General features: G+C 37.9%; 1 protein-coding gene across 4 annotated transcripts in view; it reads left to right on the top strand.

The window, feature by feature from the left end:
- Positions 1 to 21,052, top strand: part of LOC148836053 (dedicator of cytokinesis protein 9-like) — a 156,696-nt gene that overhangs the window by 61,244 nt on the left and 74,400 nt on the right. For all 4 annotated transcript variants that reach the window (XM_088912611.1, XM_088912609.1, XM_088912610.1 and 1 more), the window contains exon 2: positions 8,857 to 8,973. In XM_088912611.1, the coding sequence (XP_088768737.1) occupies positions 8,857 to 8,973 (117 nt within the window). The remainder of the gene's footprint in view (positions 1 to 8,856; positions 8,974 to 21,052) is intronic.

Raw genomic sequence — 21,052 nt, 5'->3', positions numbered from 1 at the left:
TAGTCCTCAAAAGAAGTAAAAGTAATCTTGATTTGGCATCTTTTGTGGTAATGACCAACTTTTGTTTTAAAAGCTGCAGTATCATAGTATGTTTTTCATTATTTCAATTCATAATATCTTGGTTTACTTGGTGTCCCATAAGAAAATATAAACCCATGTCCCATAAAAAAAAATATATATTTTATGTGTCAAACATAAAAGTTATTAGAGTAGTACTAAACTCTTTTTATAATGTCAGTGGCACACAACTGTGATGTAATGCTTAAACACTATTAATACATGATCATATCTTCTGTAACACTTAATTATTCTTCCTCAGGTTTCATTTTGCGTAATTATCCAATAAACTAATTAATTATTTGCCAGATTCAACTTGCTGCTAATCGCGTGCATATTGTATTCATTTTAAATATTTATGTTGGAACTTCATCTTACAATGTACAGTAACAATGCCCTGTCTTGAGACGTTGTTAGTCTTCCAAGTAGAACTGCATTTCCTTTTGGCCTGACTGCAGTTTAATTTGCTGCCTGTTTCGAATGATGTGACTGGCCCAGTCCTATGGAAATAAAGTTAACTTTTTAACCACAAGAAAATGTGAACAGGTCAGACTAAACGGTGAGTTTGGTGGAGATGAAGTCATTGAATTTCTCTTTCTCTCATGGTTTGTTATATATGGAATGATCCCAACACACAACTTTTGTTTTAGTTGGCAGTAACAAAAATCAATGTGATTATTTACAAGGCTAATAAATTTAAATGTGATCTAAGAAGGCTTTATTCCATGAAAATGTCATTCTGGTGCTTGATACAAATATTGACAGTGGGTGGCTAAGAATGTAATACAGATACAGAAGTGGAGGTTTCAATATGTTGTGGTTTGTTTGGTCTTCTGGGTCTTGTCTTCCACGTTCCACCAGGCAAGACATAAGAGCTTGTATCCACTTTGTGAAGGAGGACAACAATAGAGGAGCTTATAGTCATGAGTGTGTGTGTGTGGGCTGTGGAATTTTAGAGTGCAGAAGTGGCTAATAAGCTTCAAAAGAATTAAGAAAAATTAATTGTAGTGCTATGTATAATATATTTTTACATAAATAACATACAGTATCTATAGTGTCGTTGAGATTTATTATTCTAGATGAAATAGGAACAAAAATGCTCATATCAGAATTGTATTACTTATTAAAATTCTCACTTGGAAAGAATATTTTATTGTAATTGTAATTGTCTTGCACAGGACAAAGTCATGTTTGTCATAAATAGTTAATAGACTTCCACAAAACATAATGGTCACAATTATTCATACCTCTTAATTTTATTTAAAATAACTCTTATTAAAGCAAATTCACCATATCTTGTGGCTCTTTGGAAGTGCAATGGAAGCCTTGGATATATGTAGGCCTCTGAAGGTTTGTTTCGCTGGGGTATAAAAGGAGGTAACAGGGAAGACACTCGGAAACCATATATCATCATGGTGATCATCATAAGGTCAGAGAGCTTTCCTAAGATCATACGTAAGTGGTCATTGACTTTCACATGTAGAGGGGTGGGTATAAGAAAATCCACAAATAACTGAATCTACCACTTTCCAGTGTAGTCTCCATTATTAAGAAATGCTGTTATATATTGGCACTCTGCCAATGGGATACAAGTGGTTTGGGAGGCAACTATAAGTGCAAGTGATAGAGTGATGGAGATCTGCTAAGATAAGATCACTTTATTGGCCGTATACAATTTCTTGCATTAGGAATTTGTCTTTTTGCACACCCCAGCTTGCTCTCTGTGAGACACACAGGCGGGAAGAGAGAAGCTTGGGGTCAGAGCACAGGGTCAGCCATTTATACAGGGTCCCTGGAGCAGCTGGGGTTAAGGGCCTTGCTCACAAGCCCAATGGAGTAGGATTCCTCTGCCGGCTGCGGGATTTGAACTGGCAAACTACCTTCCAGCCACAGGCACAGATCCTTAGCCACAGTGCCACTGCTCCACACCATACCACCATCTTCAGGATACAATGTTTTGAAACTACCATTCACTGCAGCCCCCATGTTAGAGTGGACACTTTTTGCCAGACTACATTGAATTACAAACGGAACCATGGTTTTATGGTCAGATGAAATGTACAAAATGTTGAATGTGCATGAACAATATGTTTAGTGTAAAAAAATGTAAAGCTCATTTTGAGAAAAGCTTCAAACTCCCTGTGAAATGTGATGGAGGGGTTCTGTCATGTTTTGGGGTTGTTTTGCATCTATGGGTGCTGGAGCCCTTGTTAAGAGTGGAAAAATAATGAATTCCAACACATTTTGGACAGAACGGTGCCATTGTTTACATCCAAACCAAGGAAGAACCAGTTAACTACACACAAAATGTTCTTGTGTGGCCTCCTCAATCTTCAGACCTCAATCTAGTTAAACATCTGTGATTTGATCTCAAGAAATTGGATCACCAACTGAAACCTAGGAGAAACTATGCCTGGAGGAAGGTTAAAAAATACCACTTCAGATATGCCAGAACTTCATATTAGAATGAAAACACCCTTTTTCTGAACTTTATGACCTTTGTATCTTTGTTCTGTGCAGTCAAACTGAGCCCCCCCCCCGCCCCCCAACAGGGCACGTTATCCAACTATGATTTTTTTTCCATTTCAACAAGGTAGGAATATATTGAAATATATAGGCCACAGTACCTAAACATGCTGCCCTTTCATTTTCAAGTTTCAATCTAGAGTGATAAGGTCCGTCTCAATAAAGGCTCAACAATTTAACCGGTTTCCCTGGAGCATAAACTGGAAAGCCATTTGTTGAGGAAATGACTGCTCAATATAATCTCCTTTGTCTTTTGGGCCAGTTCCCCCACTAAGAGTTGCCCTCCAGAGAAGAGGCAGGTATGTCTGGAAGTGTGAGACATGCTGCCAGTGGGTCAGTGTGGTTCACATTCCTTGTGTTTTCCTGGGGGGGGGGGGGTTATTGTCTTGTTTATCCTGTTATGCAGTGCTGTTATGCAGCACTTAGAAACAGTGTCATTACTGACCAGATCAAGCCTTTCCTGGAAGGAAAATGAAACAATGGTGTTATACAGGCTTGCCATATCGAATAGCGCAAGCTTGAGGCAAAGGCAAAACACCAGGCACACGCAACCAGGCACACACAACCCGGCACATGGCGGAGCAGAGAGCAGGCAGTAGGCTAGTTTTGTCTATTGTTCAGTGCCTGATGCAAATGATCATGGAAAAATGTGCTATTCAGGAGTGGACCTCTGTAGGATATTCTGCCATTCAGGCACATGCAGCACAATTTTGTAGGTACCTGTAACTGAACAACAGTAGAGTCACTTTAAGCTGTGAGTAAAGCAACAAATTTCTCACAAAACACTTTTCTGTTATTCCCACAAAACCAGCCCCTTACCAACCAGTGTGACGACTTTTTGGTCTGCCCAAAAATCTGCAATGAAGGTCTGAAAGATACAAAAAAAAGTTGTTGTTTATTCATTTGTGTTACTTCACAAAAATAAAGTCATTCATACATTGATCTACCAGACATGAATTAACTTTGGTCATTGTGGAATTCTGCCGGAACTGATGAATGCTGAGTCAAAAAAGTAAAAACTAACGCTGTACATTTAGAAAATCATTTTGAGGAAAAACTAAATAATATTTGGGGGTGACACAGTGGTTTGTATGTCCAAAAACATATTGGTGGGTCAGTTGGCTTCTGTGCAGTTGACTCTGGTGTGTGCCTTGTGATGGACTGGTGTCTGTCCAGCGTGTATTCTGCATTGCGCCATTGTGGGATAGGCTGTGGTTTCCCATGTGACCTTGTTTTGGATAAAGCGGTTAGAAAATGCATGCATGGATGGAAATAACATTGCATGAGTACAGAAGCAAAGTGCTTTGGAGTGGGGGTGGGGGGCTCAAGCTGATGGCTTGGTCGTAGAAAAGAAGTGGAAAATCTGTCTCGGCGTGTCTTATTCATTCCTTATGTGGACTAGGCCAGGTAATCCCCCTTCTTGTGCGAGACATGTCACTGAAACTTCACTATCAATTCAAACACTTTAGTGTGACTGTGATTTAATTAGTGAAGTATTGCACATAAATGCAAAGTAGCAGTTATGTGTTCAAAAAAAAATTTGCTCCCTAATGCACTAAAATTGTTTTAATGAGACTTTGTAAGGCATGATGTTGATACAGGATATTGAGCTGAACTACTGCAGGTTTCTGACTTGTTGTCTGAGCAGTAGCACATTTTGTGCCCTTTGTCATGCCATTAGCCTGTACATGATTTTCAAAGAGTCATTTTGTTCTTCCATCTACTCCTGTGAACTGTGGAATCATCAGCTGAAACATACAGTATATGAATGTGGTTGACTGCAGACCTTAACTTATTCATTCTGACTCACTCATTGTGCTATTATTCAGTATGTTCAAGCATTAGATTTGTTCCCCTTATTTTAGTTAATCCCTATTGAAACTATGTAAGGTGAGGTACGGGATGCACAGACAGAAAAAGGAAAGGTTTCTCCACATCATAGAACTGGTTATTTCCCATTGTGAAATGTGAAAGCTTGGTTTCCCCTCTAATCCGGTCTTGGATAGATGCTCTTTTTGCTTGAGACCTACCTGGGCCTGAAAGCCTAAGTCCTAGGAGGAAGACAGTTTAGATGGAGTCTGTTTTGTTAGAAAGTATTATTTTTGGAACTTTCACAAACTGTAGGCCTACATATTAGAAAACCATGTGGGCACGCCCCGATGAGAAAGTTAATTGAATCTTGCATCCTGACTGCTGGTTCACATTCAGGAGTTGTGATAAATCGGAAATCACTCTCGGCCCCTATTCGTAAGGCAGATGGATATCCTTGCAGTGTTTGTTTCACACAACATGCATGTGATGTATGGTACCGACATAGATAAATGAAGACAAGGTCCATAGAAGTGTACAGAGATGATAGTTTGCTTTTGCCGAGAAAGGTTTTTATTTTTAGGTTTCTTTCCTGATCCTGCCCAAGACTGTAAAAGCAAAAAAAACATGCTTAAGGCTTATAGGTGGAATGGGAAAAAAAATCCTTTTTTCCCTCCCTTCCTCTAAAACAGACAGCTACCGCTGGGTCACAGTAACAGGCACAGTCATGCACAAAGCAAGAGTGCAGAATTTAATGAACTGTTTACTGAGGCAAATAGGCTTCATTAAACTTTAAAGCTTTTTTTTGACCGAACTCTTATCTACTGTAGCACATCAAAGCGGTTTTCACTGTGTGATATTCAGGATTGCTCAGTTAGCGGACAGAATTCTCATTACCTCTTACTGGCACAAACAAGGCTGGGCTGCTTAGACACCTTTACAGTATTCACCTGCAGTATATCCACTCCCTACCAAAGCAGATCCCTTTTATCACACCCCTGAGAATTATCCTGAGCAGGAATGAAGTCGGGGAATAATAATACAAAACAAAATCAGTCAATATACCTAAGACAAAATTTCAATTCTTTTTCTTTTATCTTCCACCCTTTCATTTGTAGTATCCATTGTAGCCTTAGAAGACCTAACCCAGCAGACACATGGAGGAAGGTGGGACTTGAAACAAGGTGCTCTGTTGTAGCAGATCTTGAATCTGTGTTGAACTACCTTTACTCCCTGCTGGGAATCGAAAGGCCCGCTTAGATTTTTGAATAAAGCCAGTGCTTAATGTTTACCCGTTTTCCTGAGCTAAATCTGAGAAAATGGATGTGCGATCTAGATACATTCATGTTTTTTTTCCACCATTTCACAAAAAAATTATCCTTCCAACATCAGAAGGCTTTTAATCCCAGCTTGCAGTAACCCTGCATTAAAGCACATGTAAATCCTTTAAGTAGTTTTAAAAATTATGCAGTATCCTACATTTACAGATTTCCTTTCCCTTGTGTCACATCCGCAACTTTTAGCTTAACCCTGAAGGCAAAGAACTTGAAGCAAAAACATTTAAGAAGATATCCTGCAGTATGACATTGTCACAAAGGGCAGATAAACCTACTGCTGGACATTTTAATCGCAGACATCTTCCAAACAAAACATTTCTTGCTAATTTTTGTTTTTAAATTTGCTGTGGTCAACATTAGTCTTTTTAATATCGCAAATAACCAGATTTAACTAAATTTTAGCTGGTGATTTAGCTGCTCATTCAACAGGAACTCTGTCAAAGAGCCGATTGTTTGCATCTTGACTACATACAGCCAGTAGGGAACAGCAATTTGACAGGCACGCTGTATCTTCATCCTTATTTCTTAATTCTTTGGCAATTTAAAGACTGTCCGGTCTGAACAAATATTCTGTAGTGGCTCTGTGCAAAACCTGTAAGGGATTACCAGGCTGCTGAGTAATACATCAACATGAGTGGCACAAGTCTGACAGAACCTGTATTTCACTCACTTTCTTAATATAAAGTCAGAACACTGAAATATCATGTCAGCGGCTATGTACTGTATGTATACGTATTAGTGGCTCATTAATTCCTACTGGAAGTAGTATTACATCTAACCTGCTGTCTGTTCACTGGGTGATAACAGACCAGCACAAATGGAAGCTGTGCGTTTTAACAGATAACATGCAAATGTAGCTTCAGTGACTGGTACTGGGCTGCCTTCTGTGCTGCGCACCAGGTAGAATTTTTGTAGATTCCTCGCAGATGAAAATTGTGAGTAAGGCAATAGGAATGTAACAGGCTAGCTCAGAAAGGCACAACCGAAATATCAGTGAGGTCAGGAATCCTTCTCTATTGGAATCTTGTTTATGTGGGCATTAGTGTAATTTTAAAATTTAAACGTTAGTCCTTTGCATTACATTGTGGATTTTTTTTCATTTTGTATACCTATTCCCCATGTTGACAGCATTCCACGGAGTTGTGTGTCTTTTAACCGCCACATGTCATTTACTGGCCAAAGCAAAAGTGCAACCAAAAGTTGTTTTTTTCCCCGTTTGGGAGGACCATTAATAATTGTGAAAAGTATTTAAATAAACCATCTTAAAAAAAGGGCTTGCACGAATACTACCATATGATGCGATTGTAAAATTTTAAATCGAAAAATTTTGAAAGATGTACAGTATTACTGTGAAATATCCAAATCTAAATGAACTGGGAGATGTGGAAGGTTTGAGATTATGCCCGTTCAGGTCAAGCAGTTGCCAGGAGAGTACAGTTAACCTATATCATCTATGTTTAGTGACTGCTCACAATTTTCATTTTCTTACCGTCTGTAGATTTTACTTTCCCAATGCCAGGAGGATACTCAGACTGGTCCCTTCTAACTTTGTGGTGTTCTGTTATGATTAAGATGCTGAAATGCCAGACTACAAGTGGTTGTGTACAGTCTTATAGCTGTATTATAACAGAGCTCATGTGGCATAAGCTATACATCTTACTGTACATACTTGGGCTTAAGGGAATACTCAACATTAACAGGCTGAGAGAACAGAAGGTTTTCAGTCTAGAAGACATCAATGAGGGGATCTGATATGAGTATTCAAAATGTACTGACAGTCAATGTCATCAGCAGATGTCTTGAATAAACAGTATATCATGAACCAGAGAACGCAAGAGGAAACTGCATGGAATTGCTTGTAATACTGAGAACAATTTAAGTTACCCCTTTTTGATTAGTCACCTCTTCTCTGTTACCTAGATTGTTCTAAATGTTCTAGATTTGATGTTGTAATGCTGACAAATTGGGCTGTTGCCTGTGTTTGGTAATGCTTGTTTTAGCTCTTTCTGGCCCACCTAAAAAATGAAGAGTTTCCTTAGTTCTGCTGTATGTTCAGGAACAAGCTAATGCTTCCCGTTCTTTGCAGGTTCTTATCAGTGTTCAATCCATAATCTTTGCTCCCCCACAGAAAGAGGCAGCATGCACGGCTGTAGCATTTTCAAGTATTGTTATTGTGTAAACCAACAAAAATACATGATGCATACGTTACGTATTAGAACAATATAAAGAACTTGTAAATTGTTGGTGCAGTGCTTCATCTGAGAATAATTTACGTAAAGGAAAAATACAGAGTTTCCAATCTCCCTCCCAAGTCCCACCCAAATCTTCCTTCTCAAAAAGGAGTAAAACTAAAGGATCAAGAGTCTGAAGATACAAAAAAAGAACAGTGAAGTACTAATTACACTAAACAGTCTCTAGGAAGCAAGTAAAAATGGAAGGCAATCCTGCCAGGTAGCCAATTAGCAACAGAATAAGGTCTAAGGTGTAGAAGGGAGGCAAAGTCTCAAAATAGTTCAGAAATAGTTGCCAAGCTTTAAAAATTCTAATGGTGGGCCCACTAATAGTGGATCTGATTTTCTCCATCTTAAGAAACTCTGATCCATTGAAAAAATGTGGGTGGAGCATCTTGCTTCCGATTAAGGAGGATAGGGCGTCTTGCAAGAAGAGTTGCACAAGGCAGGCTATCAGTTTGTATTGAGCTCTGATGAGACATTGCTTACATACAGTGTGTCTAACTTTAATCTGTATGAGTCCCTGATTGGCACACATGGAGCAATCCTGGTTTCATTCTAAAATGGACACCCGCTGGCCCTTTTGAATACGTCTGTCCAGGTCTTGTTCCCACAAAGTTTTAACTACAGACAAGATTGAACAACATAATGAAAGAGTACATTTTTAAATATTAAATCTTTGTCATCGGGTAAGATTTCAAGATGAGATGGTGTCAGTTTGGGGAGGCAGACACAGTTAACTGGGTAAATATAAAGTGTCTTATTTGTAAAGATACATTATAAATGGGGGAAAAAAGGTGAGATTGGGGTAGGTTATATTTCTTTCTAAGTTGTTCAAATGACTTGGTAATTTACTCTTCTGTTTTTAATTGTCTTTTTTTATCATGTGTTTTCAGGCAAAGCCAAAAGTGATCGAGCCAATAGACTATGAGAATGTCTTGGTGCAGAGGAAGACCCAGATCCTCAGCGATGCCCTGCGGGACATGCTGCAGTTCCCTCTGGAAGACTTTCAGGTCAGTGTCTTCATGTGTCAGCTCTCCACGGGGGGCTTTTATATGGGTGATCATTAGTCCCACCAAGTGGAGAAAAGAAAAGAAGCTGGAGAAACACCCTGAGACATAGTCGATTGTAAATTAACTGTAGTTAATGCGAAAGGTCAATATAATCATTGACAGTCATGACCACCCAAGAGTGAATTTGACCTCCTTTTATCTGGGCTTGGATTTAGAAAAGATTCGAGTGCAAGAGAACTAAGTTATCCTTCCTTTATTCCCACAGCTATTAACCTGCTTAATTTGGACTGTATTGGATTGTATATTTTACTTTTGTATATTTTCTTTCTCATAATACAGTACATATGTTTCTTATTTGTTGATGGGTTCATGTTGTGTTAACACAATACACAATATGTTTATATCTTTTACCTGCCTGCAAAGCAAATTTCCAATCTGGGACAATTAAAGGAAGTAAGTGAGTTAGCAGCTGCCTTATTATGTGCATTTGGTGTACAGTACATGCAGTACTTTAAAAAAGGTTGCATTTGTTGTAAGGATTGCTCTACATTGTGATTGTGTACAGCATGTGTTCAGCATAGTCCTGTTTCCAGGTCTGGAAAGTGGTAGAAATCATTCAGAATTGGCCAGTTGCGTTACCCGAGTGATGCCTGCAGGAACACAATGGTTTAGAAGCCGCTTAATTACTAGGGATGTCTCAGCAGTGTGGGAGAGCAGAAGACCACACATTGCCTGCAATACCAGTTGCATGTCAGAAAGGACTTCATCAGCAGTCCATGCGATTGACAATGGAGGCTGCTTCTTAAATGTTTCAGTTGCATGTGTATCATGTTTTCTCTAACAGAATGTGCACTTTTTCACAATCCAAACCACATTTTTTAAAGGTGTCTAGAATATGCAACTTTCTCTCTCATGTCGCTTGGACCTCTTGCAGAGCTCAAAGAAGAGTTTCTTGCTCCCTCCAATCTTCGTTTTGGTGGAACTGCAGAACACGGTTAACAAACAAGGAATGGAAGACTTGAGGATATTTCTTAGGGGTCAATTGACATTGTCATTTTAGTCCCTTTTCTAAATGAGTGTTCAAGCAATACATATCTTAAGAAAAGAAACAATGTTTTGGCTGTGGAGCCTTCTTTGGGTTTCAGGTCTTGGAACAGATCGCTATGAAGAGACAGAATGCTGGTTTAGTTTGAGAAGAGGGGCAAGTGGCCCAGGGAGGAGGAGGAGAAGGAATGACAAAGAGGTCTAGAAAAAGATTTAGCGGAAGGCATAGTGGGTCGCAGCAGAAGTAGGCTGAAGTAGTTCAAGTAGGTAGCTGTGTCAGCATGCGTAGACTGCAAAGAAACAAGTAAAGGTTTATTCCATGCTGAAAAAAGAAGAAAAGAAACAACGTTTTCGCTTTGGAGCATTCATCAGGTGTCAACACGAAAAACATGAGGAAAAACATGTTTCGGCTGTGGTGTCTTCTTTCAACACCCAAGTTCCCAAGTTCAGAAATCATTGATAAATCTCAAATAAATTGCCATGCCACTCAAATTCACTTAGATGCCTGTGGGCATAAAATCAGAAGAAACTCTTGAGTTCATTTGTTTTGTTAATTTGATCTCTTACCCAAGCAACTCACAAAGAAAATGTGTGTATAGTTTTAAGGAACAACTGTGAAGGTACACTAATGTAAAAATAACATTAAGGTTAGCACAGACTTGATGAGCAAGCCATGAAATATAATAATGTGTGGATACAGTGCAGTAAAATAAACATCCTGTTAGTATTTACAGTCTGTATATGTATCATTGAGCATGATGACAACACAGAAATGTAAACAGCTTGAACTTTTTTCCCCCCAAGTACATGATTTACACATTTCACGTGTTCTTCATAAGAAATATGTATAGTAGATCTTCAAAGCATCCAAACTCCGATAGTTCTGTCTGAAATTCTCTTTGTTGTAAACTTTGGCAAACATCTTTTCCTGTGAGAGGTTTCAGAATGATATCCTTTTATTTCCATCACTTCATCGTGAGGAAAAGTGTCATTTATACAGATTGTTAGCATATTTTTCCTCTTCTGCTATGACAAAGGCTAAAGATTATCAGCAAAAATGTGAAACAAGTGCTGGATGTTCTTTCATCTTTTCCATTCTTGGGTGCACACAAGTTACAAAACTGGCTTTGCAGACCATGAAAGGTAATATTGCCTGGCACAACTTACGGGAAGGGAGTATAGATATTTATCCTGCTCTAAAGCAGTCTTTCTGTTGCACACAGTCTAATTATCAAATGGAACTTTATTTCTTCTGAGTCTAGTGAAATATTTTCCATGAACAACCTGACTGACTGACTGTCTCATATCCCTTTTCTCTTTTGTTTTTTTTAAAGATGGCATTGAAAAACTGAAATCAATCACCTTTCATTGATTTAATAAGTCCATATAATCTCACTAAATAAAGCCCCGATTCACTTCCAAAATGTTTTATTTTTATTTCGGTTTACTTGAAAATAGTGTTGTCATGTCTGATTCATCCTTTTTATTTTCTACATTGGAAATAGAGCAGAGTAAGTGTTCTCCGTGCTTAAATACAACTACCAAATCTCATCACGTACATTAAACAATAAAGTAAATGAAAAGGATCGAGGAACTGTTAATTCATACATATAATTAAATTGCTTTCAAAACCTGTTGTTTGTGTGTCACATGTGAAAGATTAGTTTCTCTGCAATTTCCAGACTGTGATCTGATGACCTGTGGCAGTCATTAGTGGCTTGGGTTAAATATAGTAAGACTGCTTGCAAGTGTTGACTGCCTAAAAGTATTCCACAAACCTAAATATGTGGGTAGAATGTCCCACGCCTGATTAACTGCCTGTGTGGGATGTAGTTTTCATGCACTGTACTCCAGCTGGTTTGTTCCAGTTATTATATGGGATGTAGAATGACTTTTTTTATTTTCCAGACTACTACAGGAAATCTGGGTTCAAATCAGACTTAGGGCCAGTTTAAAGGAAAACTTTGATCTACTCCCAAATTGCAAATTTGAAACCTAGTACCTTGTGGCCATCTTTCCATTGTGCAATATGCTTCTGACACCTCAGAATCCCACCATTTGTGCTTACAGTAGCTCTTCGTGGGTGAGATGAAACTTTGCGTCTCATTCTGAGCGTGTGATGTGGTTAGTTGTCTGAGCTTCCTCTCCAGCAGAGAACATGCTGGATTACAAACCACCAGAGCTGTGAATGAGTTCACTTTGGATGAGTGGATTTTATTATACTAACAGCTCCAACACTGTTTTTATACTGAATATAAGAAATGTATATACTGTGCATACCTTGATGTCCCCACACCTACAGCAGGAACATGAAGGGCAAAGAGGGATATTTAATGAGTTAATGGTCTAATAGTGTGTTCAAGTTGATATGATACTGGATTATAATGACCGACAACTTCCCTCATAGTGGGTATTAATGCTTCTGCATAAGGTATTGAAATACGTATGACAAGACTGAAAACTTTGGTTTGTTAATCCAAGGTGAATCAGTTCATTAGTCCACAGGAAGATTTGTTATTTTCTGAATACTTTACCATCTTGTGGCCTGCTCATCAGAACTTTTCTTATTATTTTTCAAACTCTTTTGTTCACTTGTAGGAGCAGTTGGAAGATATTTGTTGAGCTGCAGGGAAGGGAAAACTGGAGATTTGCAGTTAACAGCTGTCGCTGTTGGGAAAACATCTCATCCTTTAGAGCAGTGGCATCCTTTGACTAACATTGGCACATAGGTAATAAACTGTCATGTGGAAGCATAGGTCACACTCACCCACAGAATGAGCCAGATGGATCCTGTGCAAAACTGCTGAATGATGTGACAAGCAACAGGTGTACTTCAGTATCATGGATCACAGGAAACTCTATGACTAGAAAAAACATCTGTTAAATCTTAAACAATTTCCCTTGTGTTTGTTGCTGGTTACCGTCAGTTCCTTTTTTTGCAACCTATAGTCTGCTTAAGATGGAAACACCATCATTCAGACTTTTTAAAATCTCAAAAAGTCTATTTCTGCGTGGTCTTGAACCCTTTTTCATTGCCTTTGTAGAAAATTCAAGTCCCTGCATGTTGCATCTTAATTTTTGCACAAAGCCATTCCCTTCTCATCGTTGAAGATGAGTTAGGAGAATGCTGATGTTCTGTCTTGCTTACTTTTTGCTCCAGTGCTGGTGCCTGCTTCCTCAACATCATTAAGCTCATTGGTAGATCCTTTTCAACAACTACCAGAAGTCAAATTCAAACAGATTACAGTGGGTTTGTTTGTTTTTTCTAGGGCTAGTTTTCCTAATTGCAAATGTTTCAGTTTCTTACATTTTCATGTAGTTCCTCTTTGGTCTGGAGTTGCACCTGATTCACCGATAAATCAACTGAATCATAACTAATATTTAGATAAGTTTGCTAAAGAGTCCGCATTTCATAACTGTTGCAGCATTGTGAATGTGCAATTCCATGGTAATCTCCCGAACATATACTGTACATAGTAAAAATGCATATACTCCTGCTTAAACAATAATATGATTACAAATTTGTGTGGGGGGGTGAGCGCGTACAGCATCCACAGAGCTGACACCTGCGTCATCAAGTGGATGTGCTTCCAAATCTGGGATGATGAAAGAAATCTAGACAGGACATACTGTATACTGTATTGCAATTTCTTATTTATCATGGTATGCGCTGTTAGCACAGATAAGGGAATAATTGAGCTGGCTGTGCATCGGCATATTAACCACCTTTAGGGATTTTGTTCTCTTTCCAGTCCAGTAGGAAAAAAAATACCTTGCACTACAGGTTGTTCTCAAATTCCATCTCTTTTGTGGATTACCATCTGGCTTTAATCACAGAGCTGAAAATTAGAAAAAGCAGGCATTAACGAGTGTTACTGTCTAACCCCGTTGCTTAGGGAGCATTTCTCAAACAGCACAAAGCTGCCCCACCCGATCTGGATATCTGGACTTCCTTTCCTCCATAGCAGGCTAGTGAAGTCTTATCATGTTCATTATCTTGGATGTATTTTCTTGAACTATATTGTGATAAAATTACCCCCCTTTTGAAGATAAATCTTGATGATATTTATGTTGATTAGGCTAACCACAAGAAAGTGTTTTAATGTTAGTGGACCTCCTATTTATTTTACAGTCTATGCTAATGCTCCACAATTACTGCATCAGTCTACCGATACCACATTTGTGTATAGTTTTCAAACCAAGCTACTGCAGGAATAAAATTATTCATATAACTTCAGATTACAGTTGCTCTATTTTTAATTTTAGCTAAACTGAGCCATTTTAAACCTTTGAAAATCAGATACTGTACATATCCTCTCAAAGATTATTTTTTATTGTTCCCCTTACATTCTACTGAGACGGTGACTTTTTTTCCTCCCAACTGTGTGCCTGCTGCATGACAAAGGAAATGACATTTTTATATCTGTCATCTGACACTCGTTTGTATTTTAAAGTTTAGACTTTAGACTTGTGTGTTTGTGCGGTTTCCTGGCCTGCTTGAAAGAGACAGCCCTGACTGAAGTGATTATCCTTCAGGTTTGATTTCAGAGCAAGATCTGCCCTGTTGTCAGAATAGAGAGTCTCGTGTTGACGTTTCTCTGTGCTTTCAACATTTGGAGCCTACACTACAAACTGTATTTTCATCCTTTTTCCCCACTGTAGACTAATGGTAAAAAATGAGGATCGTTTACTCCAATGGGGAGTGCTTTAACTCTGTACTCTGTTTATCTGCATTAAAACTACAACCTGCAAGAAGCAGCAACATGTGTAATATTTGAGGAGGAGCAGAAAGAAGTTCTATATGTGGAAGGGCATTGTTCAAACCTGTGATTAGAGTGCTGGAGTCTGTGAAAGTAATGATTAACCTCTCTGCATACATTTGGAAGCTTTTCCGTTGTCTATTTTTTTTTTGGGTGTGAACAGATTATTTTCGGGCAAACTTTTGTCTGTTTAACATAAACCTGTAGAACTGTGTTTCGAAGAAATCGTACTATCTTTCTAAAAAACTATTGTGCAAGTTGTCTCTGAAGTGTTTTCTTATTTAATATATATGTTACTGCCGAAGTATATAAACCGTGCAGAGTATGAAATTCCTAGGCATTCTATCAATGCTTGATAGTTTTTGAGAAAGTTTGAATTTGAATTAAATTAAATTTTCATATTATGTTCAGCAGTAGGCATTATATAAAATCTCTCAGCATTATATGACAAACTGAAATTAACTTAGGCAAAGTGTTAGTACAAACTAGCTATCATATATATAAATGTAATATAATATTTCTTTAGATGTCGGTTTCAGAACTGGAAATGGAAGGTTGAGCCATACACTAAAGGAAAGGTAGATGTCAATTGTCTAACGCATGCACATTAATATACAGTATGTATTTATCTCATGGCATAAGGATATGTTGAGCCTTCAGACCTTATGTCTTGACAGAACTAAGCATCGCTTGCAAAGTAAATGTCTGATAATAGCAGAAAATAACAAGCACTTCCGTCTATTAGAAAAGAGTGCCATTATTTTTTAATTAAGAAACATTCAGATAATAGTTGAAGATGATTGATGTACTGGGAAAGTGCCCAGAAAAGGAATTTTTCAGATCTGCATGAATGTTCTACAAGCTGCAAGTGTTCTGTACAAAAAGATAAAGATTCCAGCTCTCCTGTATTGAAACACATTTTAATGTGGAAAGATTTCTTATTGACAGTCCATTACAAATCTGTTATTCTATGCATTAGATTAGTAGTCCATTTAGAATTAAATTCATAAATGGCAGAATGTACTGTAACAAACTTTTATATGTTTTCTTGTTTTCATAGAGAATGATTAAATACTCTGCAGTAATGCTTTTTGAAGCATATTTTTTCTTACGTCGCAAGCTAAATTTAACCGTGCCCACAAGTGTACTTCCCCAAGAAAATGCACAGTGGGAAAGTTTGTAACATCACCACGTTTTAACAAAATAGGCAAATTTTAACCTGCATCCGGTATTTTTATAATCCCAGTCTGAACATGTGAGAAAACTACAAAAAAGAGATCTTGGTCCTTTAAATTAAGGCAACTGCCTAGTTACAATGTTGTTGGATGAGAGGTTTCATTTCCAGTAGTCTTTCACATTCTTTTTTTTTTACTTTAGAGATAATTTTTGTCATACTTGCAAAATATCATGGAATCCTACTGATAAGAAGAATGACCTTCACATAGTGATAAAACATCTACATCACAATCCCAAGATGACATGGACAACACTAATAGTTCCATATGTAATAGATGGGCATCACTTGATCATTTAGGGCCTGTTGCCAAAGGTGACATTAATGACTTGAAATGTACATCTGTGCTCTGTTAAAACTGGACAGTTTCATTGCTTTGGGATACTTGTTCTAATAAGACACAGAGGATTATATAAAGGCCAAACTGAAATTGGGCCAATCATGATTTTGATTGAAGTTTTGCCAGCGACCTGTCTTCAGGAATCAAGTTTATTCTGATTAACGATGACTGACTGTACCTGGCGTTTTTAACTGTGGTCACATGGCTGCGTTTTTATTTTTCCCTTTACAGTTTTCATTTCACTGCCTTTCCTTTAGGCAGTGTCCTGACTGCACTATTCATGCACGTTTGTTTCTGCTAGTTGGATTGAAGTGATTATTATCGTGAGTCAGGAAGCTGTGACCGGGGAGAGGAAGGCAAAACCCAGAGGTTACGAATAGAAACTTTGATGATTTTATCATGGGCTCTTAGAGGCCTGGGACTCTCAGTAGGGGCAGTATCTCCGGAAAGCTTGACAGTTGTGGAGTGATTCCTGACTCAGACTGGAGGCAGTGAGATGTTAATGTATTGATTCTGTCAGCTCTTCCCATTATTGTGTTATTAATAGGATCTGTATTATTGAACCAGCCTAGATGTCACCAGTGGGATTTTCAGCACTTGCCTACAGTACTGAATGCAAACTTTTTTCACTTTGTATAAGGACTCAAGGGAATGATACATACACATCCTTGCTAATAGGCAAGTTTATGTATGTTCTGTGTGATCATAATAGCAGAAGTACTCTGCACCTCAGAAACAACCTTCTAATGATAAATGCATCTTAGCAGAGCTATAGGCAAAGTTCCTCACCTCTGGGGAACAAAAAAGACAAATAACACTGTAATTAAATTAGATTTAACTATTTTTGGACCACATTTATAAAGCATTTCCTGTTGCTTTAGATTTATCACCTTTTTAAAAAGAAAAAAAAAACATTGGTGTTGCATAAACTGAAAGAAATGTTGAATGCTTGGGGATTTCCTAAAAGGATCATCCTAAAAGACTCTCGTCAAACTTTACAAGTTCATTGTGTTCTTTCCCGATTCAAAAAGAAAAACAACAAGTATGATGCCAGAATGGCGGAAAGTGTTATGTGGATCTGAGTCCTTATCCCTTAGTCCAAGTCACAACACTGAACTGAAGTTGAAGACTACAGTTCAAGGTATGGTGGGGAAGATCAGTCTTGCATGAAAGGGGCAGTGCTAGAAAGGCAACATTGTGGGGAAACTTTTGGCTCACTGCTCCCCCTTCCTCTCTGGACTGTGCTGTTTCACAGGCAGTTAGAGGATTTCAGTCAGTGCTTCCCTGTCCCAGTTCTGGTGGCTCCAGTGTTTTCAGTCCTGCTAAAGCCATGTCTCATTTAATTGAACAGTAATTTTACTGTAGTTCAAGTAGTTCACCACCAACAAAGTTGCTTTTTTAGCTATGTGTCAGTTTTTATGGGGAACACTTAACATCTTCAAGAGTTTCAAACCTGAAAACAATTCAGAAATGAATTATTAACACCCAGAGTAAAATTCAACATGTTCTATGCTGAGGGTACTGTGAAAGGACAAAACTGAAAAGCCATATCTTAATAAAATAGGCAGGCAGTTCAGTGTGTGTTCATGGTCTTTTTAAAAAAATTTTAAACTGTTATTGCTGTTTCATAAACCCAGGGACCCAAAATCATAAAACAAATACAATTGGTGGTGTTATCCTGGCTGCTGTGTTTTTTTCACAGCAGTGCGCTGTAAAACAGTTCACTCATGGCAGAGATGTGCTATGTAGTCTGCAATAAAAATCTGATGTTCACTTTAAACCTTCTGAGTAAAAGCTTTGAAAGTATCCATATGGTTTATTTAGTGATAAGATCATGATTTGTGGAAGGCTAGACCTAATGACAAAAGCAGCTATCAGCCACAGATGTACTGGAATCTGCTGAAATATGGGGTTCTTGCTGCAGAAATTAGTGATGGAGGTGTGTTAATGTATATTTAATTGAACTCTATTCCAGGTTTGGGTCAGAGTTAAGGAAAGCAATTGCAATGAATTATGGTTAAGAATATTGGTTCGCTCTTAGTTCAATCACAACACTAAAGGAGCCAGAACTCTCCTATAACTTCTCTCATTCTGCTTTTCCACACATTTAAACTCAGAGTTATCAGCCATGGACAGCTGTTTCACCCTTTATTAGGGTTCTTCTATTTTCTAAAACATCTGGAAATATATATGTATATAGGATAAAGTGCATATACACAACTGATTATTATTCAAACTTTTTAGCCATCTTGGCTGTTTAGGGACAATGCAGAAAGTTTCAAAATGCTCAACATCCCTCTATAAGATCGTACAAGGTGAAATGTTTTATGTGTTCAGAAGTTATTCCAGTTTAATCTCGTCAATGCACAAAAATAATACTGAAAATACTGGAACCTTTTCAATTAATAAAGTGTTATTGTTCTAGTGGGAGGAGTTGTCTCTGCTTTTGCAAGCCATTGCATGTCTTGAGTGCCCTTGGGTTAGCCACAGACAAAGAAAGCTGGGAAGATGGTTTTTACCCTACCGAAGTCACTGTCTGGCCTGTGGTGTAGCACAGAGAATGACTGTGAACGCTAAAGAAAGGAAGGAATTCTGTATTGTATATTGTGTACAAGCTCCGTTTCCTATAAGTGCAGATTTTGTTTTGCAACATCATACCCATTTCGTCCTCTTTACTTCTCTTTATTTCTGTGACTTTTAGCAGTATATCTACAAATAACCCATTCCCGATCAGTGCAATAGTAATCTAATCACAGATTTCTGAAATTGCCTTTGGGGTTGCAGATGACTGACAATTACGATGCATAAAAAAAACTATTTTGAATTTTGGCTACTGGCAAACAGAAATCATCAGGCTACATGAAATAAGAACCAAATAAATGTGATATAATTGTCCTTTGGCAAATGAAAATTGTCTTTGGATTTCCTTTGTACTTTAAAATCTGAATATCTGCACAGTTTGTTGGCATTACATCCTTAGTTCAAATCCAGTTTTTATTTTTACATGTGTATGTCTGTGTTGTATGTAAAAATTTACTCAAGTGAATTTGTTTAGGAATATAAAGCACTTAGGGTAAACTGTGGCACAGAAATACCAGAAGACTAAGTCTAAAATGGAAGACTGGAGGTGTTGGATGAACAAAAATTATACTTTGTCGAATCTATTCTTGCTTACAGATGGGCAACTAGTGTGTGTTTGTGTTCAGAAAGGAAGATTATCTAGGGCTTTACTTCAGCTTTTTATAGCTTTTCCTTGTAAATGTGTTTTTTTCTGAAAAGGTGTTTAATCATTTTGTTAGATGTAAGCTGACACCAAGTGAAGTCTTGAGAGCTTAGAGATGTCCTACTTTTCCAGCTACTGCCCTTGCATAGTATGTAGGAAAAATAGGTGTGGTGTGAATTCAGAGACCTGCTAGACAGTTTGGGGTTTAATTTCTGACAGCAGTTGAACTCAAGACCTCTGCATGGCATCTCTTTCACAGCAAATCGGCCGTATGAAAACTCGATCAAAAATATTTTTGTCGAAATGTTGGAGCTCTACATGAAGTGGCTCTCTGCCAAGACAGGGTGTGTTTATGGGCCTCCAAAGTGAACAATGAAGAGAAGCATCTTGCTTCATAATAGTGACCTTTAAAACCTTGCTCTTCACAAAGAAATAAAAAAACATTTTGAAGGGTTTTCTGTTAAATCATGACCAGCTGTGCACACAATTTTCAGGCAATTAAAGGACATGCTATTGACTTTACAAGCTAATTACAAGAAACCACCATGCTGGTGTAAAATACACAGTTGAAATATCCTAGAGATATCTCTTCTACACTTTCCACCTTTCTGAATATTGTCTTAGTATGCATTAATCTAGCACTTCTTCCTCTCTTTAATGTAAAAACAAAGTCTAGAAATTAAAGGTGTAACAGCAAACCATTTAAAATAGGATGTCGGTTTGCAATCACTAAAAAACTTGATATTAATTATTTGAGCTTATATTAAAACTACTGTTCATTTCAGTGGTCTTTTGCCTTGTTCTCATCTAGAAACCATTGGTGAGGAAATCACATCTTTCTCCCAGTTATTTGTGTGAAAGCAGGAGACCTGAGTTTTAAGTTTAAGAAATGTGTAGCTACAGAACCATCCTAAGAGAGGATCTGAAATAAGGTTAAAGCAGTTGTTTTTCTAGATTCACACTTTGGTGTTCTGGTTACAAAGTTGAAGTGTGTTATTAATGTTTTCAGTGTTTACACGTGAGTTGTTGAAACATGTCCACCACACAGTTTATGGTGCAGTTAGGAGTAAGTCGCAGGCAATAAAATCAGATTCCCTGCATTAAGTTTTCATATTCAGTTCATGGACTTAGTCTTGTTGAGTGAAAGTGTCTTGTCAAGGAAGGGTAAGCTCATCTTGTCTTCACTGTGTGTTTGTGGTTTAACTTTGTTTGCTGGCTTTGCAATGCAGTCTGTCCCATTTTAGAAACTTCTAACACTGCATTTTTGTGTAGATAGACATACTGTACTGTAGATGTTCTGCCTGTTTCATAGGTCAAAGTATATGTACATGATGACAATGAACCATAAAATAAATGAGACCACTACTGTGATTGCTTACTTCGACCAAATATACGTAATATCACTTTATTGGCCATATACAATTTCTTGTATTAGGAAGTTCTTTTCGCATACCCCAGCTTGCTCTCCATGAGACACA

Source organism: Atractosteus spatula, chromosome 4, assembly GCF_055471065.1.
Source record: "Atractosteus spatula isolate fAtrSpa1 chromosome 4, fAtrSpa1.hap1, whole genome shotgun sequence".
Classification (NCBI taxonomy): Eukaryota; Metazoa; Chordata; class Actinopteri; order Semionotiformes; family Lepisosteidae; genus Atractosteus; species Atractosteus spatula.
The sequence above is the reverse complement of the archived record's forward strand: the minus strand, read 5'-3'. Positions and strand labels throughout refer to the sequence as shown.